At 37.7% G+C, this 7375-nt stretch overlaps 1 protein-coding gene across 1 annotated transcript in view; it reads left to right on the top strand.

Annotated features, from left to right (window-relative positions):
* The first annotated feature begins 6138 nt into the window (after nt 1–6138).
* The window catches only part of guf1 (GUF1 homolog, GTPase), an 11245-nt gene continuing 10008 nt past the window's right edge, over nt 6139–7375 (top strand). The window contains exon 1 of the mRNA XM_034883518.1: nt 6139–6575. Within this exon, the coding sequence (XP_034739409.1) occupies nt 6393–6575 (183 nt within the window). The 5' untranslated portion in view covers nt 6139–6392. The remainder of the gene's footprint in view (nt 6576–7375) is intronic.

Raw genomic sequence — 7375 nt, 5'->3', positions numbered from 1 at the left:
GAAATCGAATCTCGATGCCAAACCCTACTGATTACTTTGATCTGAGTGCATCATTTCTGGAAAGTATGTTTCTAGTTCCAGTATGTGGCCAGTGTACATAAATATCAAATGAAGAGTAAACACATAAACATGGACAGATAGCCTACATTTCTTTTACTTCTACATGTGTTGAATGTTTTGGTAACGCCCACTCTCTAGATATTATAGTACATATTTTTCTTTTGAGTGAAAGGGACTGCTTTTTTTTGACATTTCTTACTTTCTTTGCAATCTCAGAATGGCCTGACTTTTTTTTCTTCTGTCCAAGCCAATGCAAAAACCCACTTTGTATTATATTGTAACAGTGTAAAGGTTGTTTTATTATCTGTGACCGCAGGTATGGGGGCTGCAATCAAACGCTGACCTCCAGAATTCTCCAAACACCCAAGCCGAGAAAGGTTGTAGAACATACAGAGGAAGCTGCAACAGAAGTGTGCCTGTGCATGGATTACCGCTTAGTGCTGTTAACTTTCAGGTTTGCAGTACTCAGTAATATTTGGAATTACAGGAAACTCTCTACAGTGGCTTGAGAAAGTTTACACACCCATGCTAAAGTTGATTAAAAAGAGGAATAAAAAACATCTTTTGGTAATTGATCTTAATGCCTTAATTAAAGAAATGTAGGAAAATCCAACCTCTTAAGGAGACCAATTTTCTTTGTGGAAAAATAATGTAATGTATTTTTTTATAATGAATAAATAAAGGTTCTTCCTTAAAATAGAGGGGGCATAAGTATACACCCCCCCTATGTTAATTTCCCATAGAGGCAGGCAGATTTCAATTCTTAAAGGCCAGTTATCTCATAGAGCCAGGATACTATGCATCCTGACACACACACACACACACACACGCACACACATCATCACATACCCTTCACCATGCCAATCTCTAGGTATGGTGAAGGGTATGTGATGATGGGGGGGGACATTTTAATTCCAAAGGCCAAGGGAACTTTATCAGGATGCATAGTATCCTGGTCCATGAAATAACTGGCCTTTTATTATAAAAATCTGCCTGCCTCTATGGGAATTTAACATAGGTATTTTAAGTAAGAACAGTAATTTTTTTACAACACATTATTCATTCACAAAGACAGTTGGTGTCCTTAAAAGGTTGGATTTTCCTAAATTTTTTGAATTAAGGCAATTTCCAAAAAATGTTTTTTTTATTCCTCTTTTTAATCAACTTTAGCATGGGTGGGTAAACTTTCTCAAGCCACAGTCTGTGAAAAACATGAGAATGCATTACAATGGAAGGGAATAAGCAAGAAACAGAATTACAAAAGATGCACACAGTGTGTGTTGAGGTGTTAAAAGTCATGAAGTCCCTATTTTGTTTTTCTAATGACTTATGGAAAAAGCTGATATTCAGTCAAGTGCCATTACTTAATCGGACAAGCTTTGAATGGTATGTTTATGAGTGTATGCTGTCAAGTTATGTTTACGCGGGCAGAGTTGAAGAAAAAAAATCTACTTGTAATACTGAAAAGGATTTTATACACTATAAATACTACTATAAAGATATCATCCCTGTCTCCTAAAAATCACGTTACAATACAACTCATGGCATTCTGAAGTATGTTTTGAGGTAAATATATTTTCTCCCAGATTACTTTGTTTCCAACACTTCTTAGTACCATCGACAGGGGTTATAACATTGTGTATTGAAACAATACTACTTAGTTAAGTTTAGGAAAAGTAAATGTAACGTGATGTAAATTATGTTAAGGAATCCCTCCAAACAATTGCAGATTTTTTGTCTAACAACATAATTATTAGGAGACAGGTCTGACTATAGCTATGGTCAATAGAAACATTTTAACCAAAATAACCAGCAATTGCTTAAAAAAAAAAAACATATTCATCTTTTTTTCGTCCACTTGAGTCGCCCTATACAAAGCTGACAGACACACAGCCATGAAAAAGTCTTGTCTGATAAAGTTTTTGACTAACATATTAGCAAACAAAATGCTTATATACACATCAAAGACACACAGAGCAACGTTATCATCACATTGGACCTGTGTTTCTAAATGCACGTCCAGTATTTTCTCTCCTTTTAGCTCTGTTTTGGTCTCCACCAACTTTTGTGCACACTAATAAGCTTGGTTCACAAGTAATTTTTCAAATTTTGTACATTTTATTTCATATCGTATTTATTTGAGCAAGGTATGATGAAGTAAAAAACATATACCAATTAATAAGGTGCACACAAACTCAGATTCCTCAGATAAACAATGTGAAAATGAACTTTAAAAAAAAAAAAAAGAAGCTTTTTATTCGCATACCTTCGGTATGTTGGTAGTAACTCTGGAGGACAGTGTGGATTGGTTGGTGTTGACTAGAGCACCATGGCATTACTTATCAGCATGTCTGCTATTATGATTTTAGCTGATTATTCTTGTCCAGTGTCTGGTTATTCCCGCACACTTCATGATCCCACAAGCTATTTTGAACCAATTACAGATATGAAAGGAATAGGACTGCAAACACAGGGCTGTTTTGTGCCAAGATGAACTCTAATGAATCATGTGTTGATAGTCACATTCCTCTGCCAGCTGTTATTTTGGGTAATAGGCCTAAAGTGAGAGGACACAGCCAGGATTTTGTTTTTTATATCATTAAATTGTCATAGATTTGTAGTTTCATCTCATATTTGTATGCAGATTGTTGTTTACACTAAAACTTTGGACTGACTCAAGCCATACAGTCATTATAAAATACTGTTCCATGAGAAACAGAATAACAGGGACATCCAATGATTGTACTATGAGCATATGTAGGATTGTATAAACCCATTTTAAAGATAGGGTTGCTCTATTACAGTCTGTGCTATAGATGCTGCATATCAAAAAACGCAAATCATATTCAGTCCCATATAAGTAGCCATGTATGACTACTGTTGTTTTTTCTCCATAAATTAATACGATTTTCCTTTAAATAAACATACACACTTAACAAAATGTCACTGTTGAATCAATATTTGCATGACTATGAAAGCATTCTCAGTTTTTACTAAGTGTTTTCAGATTTCAATAATTTTTAATTCCAATTTTCTCCAATATCCTAATACAATCTTAAACATTCCACATAAAATGATTGTTGAAGAGGTGAATGCTTGATTCAGTGCACAGTTTTTAATAAAAACATAGCATTTTAATTCTTTATATCTAGTTTGTGCCATGTTTTTGAATCACAGCCTGACCAGTGTTAGATTTTTTTTTTAAATGACACTAATATTTAAAAAAATTTTTTTAAATACAATGATGTGTTGGCCAATTTTTGTTTTTACATTTTAACACACCATCAAAAAATAGCCTACTTTTTGGTGTTATTTTTAGCGGAAATATAGGCTATGCCAATGTGGGCACGTTCTTCCCAACAAACCGTTAAACCGGTGCGGTAAACACTTGGCAACGTCGCTGCTGATTGGGTTAGAACAAAACGAGAGAAAACGTACCTCACCGTTTTGATTCCGTTCAACCAGTAGCAATCAAAAGGGTGCTGGTAGGCCTATAAAGGCGTTTTTCCATTAACGCTACCTGCTTGACTCGCCTTACCTGGGCTTGACTCGCCTTGGCCACGGTGCCCTGCCCTGCTTTCTCCATTGCAGACTAGTACCACCTTTGTTCAGGACCCCCCCTACCACCACCCCCCCCCCCCACCACCCCATCTGCCACTAGCAATGATGACGCAGTGATTTGTGACGATTCTCTCCGACCAATCAGCAGTCTGCAGGTTTTCACAGCACTTTTTGGTATCGCCTTCGCTCGCTTGGAACCTCGACTGAGGTAGTACTACAAAAAGTACCTGTTAGCAGGTGTCAGGAACTTTTTTCATAATGGAAAACCAAAAAAGGCGAGTAGAGTGGAGTCGAGTAGATACCATGCAGTGGAGTAACGCCATTATGTGCACACTGTTTTCCAAATGGATGTTCTCCTTCTCTATAAAATGATGTACCCATACAACAAAACGGCATTGTTGTTTTGAGGGAAACATATGTTTAACGTTGTAGTTAACGTTTTAAATTGGACCAAAACTAGTGAAGTAAGTAAAGTACATTACGTGATCCAGTCAACGTTGACTTATGGTTTCATACGGGACAAGAACAGTTGTCTCAAAGTCCCATATTTTTTTATACCATCCATCCATCCATCCACTCTGCCCAGTCTATGTGGATTTGATCTGTGATGTGTCAAAAACCCGCGGGATCCAGGAGAAACTAAGTAACGTAACTGAGAATGCAGTTAGTTTCGATGTGTGGGAATGCATTTTTTTAAGGAGACATGGCTGGGCGGTATTCATATATCAGCTGTGAAAAGAATATTTCAGAAAACCAAAAGTTCCAGCTCCACTTTTGAGGCCCAATTATGGCCATAAATTCACGGCCCGGCCCAGTCGGATCATGGGTCCGTGAGTGAGGCTGCTCAGCCCCCCTCCTCAGCGAGAGAGGATGCTGTTAAACAATGCCAGGGACTATCATAACGGGTGTGTTGATAAGACCCATAAAAACGCCCCGTGGCGCTGAGCTGTCATGCAAAGCTCGCTCAAGTTTTCATGTTCTCGCCTGATTTTTCCAACACTCCATCGCCTCAATACACAGTTAACCTTGTTCATCCACTCAAACGCTGTGGCCAGACCCAAATCCATTCTGATGGATGTGAGGTGTCCAGCAGGACTGCTTACATGCATGTCTACAAATCTTCCTAACTGAAGATTTTTGGCTTCACTGAGCTCTTAGAACTAGATAATGGACTGCATGTCTGTACAGATTTCAAAACAGTTGAGTTCAATTTTTGAATAAAAGTCTTGAAGAGAATCTTGAGAATGCAGTTTCGAGCTAATACAGTGGCATGAGAAAGTTTACACCCCCCGGAGTTAAACCTGCGACCGCTGCGTCAAGAAGCAAATGATTTACCATACGCTCCTCTGATCTTAACTTTTAGTCAAAATAATTCATAATTTCTGCTTTATTTGCTCAAATATGAGGTATATATTCTATATAAATGTGGGTTAATGATCATGGATTCCAAAAAGTAGGGTGAAACTAATGGTAGTAAGGTGGTGGGAGTGAAGAAAAATTTTCAAAAAATGCTTTGAAAATGTCAAATATCCAAAAAAAGGTTAAAAAAAGCGTTAATCTTTTTGACCCGGGAGGACAACTCAAGGGCTAATATGATGTTCATAAATATCATATTGTCTTGTATCATAATAACTAAGCAGTCTTTGCTGGCTGCCATAGTTGTTTGGTTTAAAAAACAGAGTAGGATAACAATTAAAAATGGTCTTAAACATGCAGAAGAATGGATATATAACAGTTAGAGAAGGAGGGGGGGCTAAAAATGCCTTTTAATAGGAGGCAAATAGGTTGTGTTTTTTAATGACCTGTAAGATTATTTAGGAATTACTTGTGGTTTGCATCTGTGTGTGTGACTCAAATGCAACCCCTTTGTGTAAAAATCTCAAATGTAAAGAAAGAAAATCCGATTACATCACAGGCTGAAACGGGGGCTAATAGAGGCTTATTATCTCTGGTTGCACAAAGAAGAAAAGCAATAATCTATTCTTGTGCGAGTGGTAGCTTCGTTGTCATAGCAACTGATATCCATTTTTATCCTTCATCTGACAGGTTAATAGATCCATGGTTGTGTCGAGTAGGCGGGACTTCCGACTGGCCAAGCATTTCCAAAGATAGTATGTCAAGATAGTCACCCACCTTTGACGCTAACGCTCCTCCTAACTATAAAATAAAATAAAAAATAAAACGCCTACTACACGATGTAGACCATGGATGTATTAATATATGTAGACACCTGGTAGACACGTTACTGCAATGATATAAAAAAATAAAATAAAAACTCCCTGGAGAAAGAGACGGTTGACAGGCAGAAGTGCAGTAACCTTAGCAAAGCTCATTAGCATTTCTTTAACCTTTCGATACGTTAACCACAACGATACGTGAACTGTTTAAACAGTTACACTGTTGCTTGTTAACATTGTAAAGAAAACATGTATTCGCTTGCTCTGACAGCCATAAACGTAAACGGAAATTACAGAAGGCACTCATCTTGTTTCTTTTCCTCATCTCTGGTTCAAAAAAACAACAACATTTCCCAGAAGTCTCTGCCTGTGAACTGTCACCCAAATGTCAGCACCCGTAAGAACTCATGTACCGGGGTTATACAGTACTTCACTTTAAAGATAGGTGTGTTTTTTTATCGTCGTGACAGTCAACTAATGACCCGCAAATGTGGCAACAGTCTACATTTTATCAATGACAATACAGAAATGTTACCGCAGCTAGCTAGTTAGCTAGCTAACGCCAGCTCTACAGTTAAGTAGCTTGACGAAAATATGTCGTTTTCGCTAGTGAAACGGTGGTGTGAATCACCCCTCATAAGACGTGTTTTACAGTTCAAAGTGTATAGAAGGAAAATACAAAGCTACAATATGACCTACACACTGTTAAGACACCGGTGGATGAAAAGGCTGCCCATGTTCTCCAGCAGCGTCATGGTCAGCACACAAACAGACAAGGTAACTAGCTAATGCTAGCTAACACACATTCACCACACAACACGGGAAAGGTACCTCGTTAACACGGTACCTGGACCCTATTTTCCTAAGTTCTTTTTTGTAAAATTAAGTTATCAAGTTTGCCTGTTCATCCATTCCTGCTAATGCACAGACAATTTCAAGTAATAATCCAGTTGGAACATGATTTTTCAATTCAATTCAGTGTTCCAATTGAACATGGTTATTTAAGTTTTTTAAAGGTTAGGTAGGGGAATGTAAAAAAGAATTTTAGGGGAACGTTCTCTAAAGGTTACAAGGTTAGGATAAAGTTAGTGGAACGTTCTCTAAATGTTGCAACATTAGGATAAAGTTAGGGGAACGTTCTCTAAAGGTTGCAACATTAGGATAAAGTTAGGGGAACGTTCTCTAAAGGTTACAAGGTTACGATAAAGTTAGGGGAACGTTCTCTAAATGTTGAAACATTAGGATAAAGTTAGGGGAACGTTCGCTGAAGGTTGCAACGTTAGGATAAAGTTAGGGGAACGTTCTCTAAAGGTTGCAACATTAGGATAAAGTTAGGGGAACGTTCTCTAAAGGTTACAAGGTTACGATAAAGTTAGGGGAACGTTCTCTAAATGTTGCAACATTAGGATAAAGTTAGGGGAACGTTCGCTGAAGGTTGCAACGTTAGGATAAAGTTAGGGGAACGTTCTCTAATGGTTGCAACATTATGATAAAGTTATGGGAACGTTCTCTAAAGGTTGCAACGTAAGGATAAAGTTAGGGGAACGTTCTCTAAAGGTTGCAACATTAGGATAAAG

The sequence above is a fragment of the Etheostoma cragini genome, chromosome 10 (assembly GCF_013103735.1).
Source record: "Etheostoma cragini isolate CJK2018 chromosome 10, CSU_Ecrag_1.0, whole genome shotgun sequence".
Lineage (NCBI taxonomy): Eukaryota > Metazoa > Chordata > Actinopteri > Perciformes > Percidae > Etheostoma > Etheostoma cragini.
This window is presented reverse-complemented; position numbering and strand designations above follow the sequence as displayed.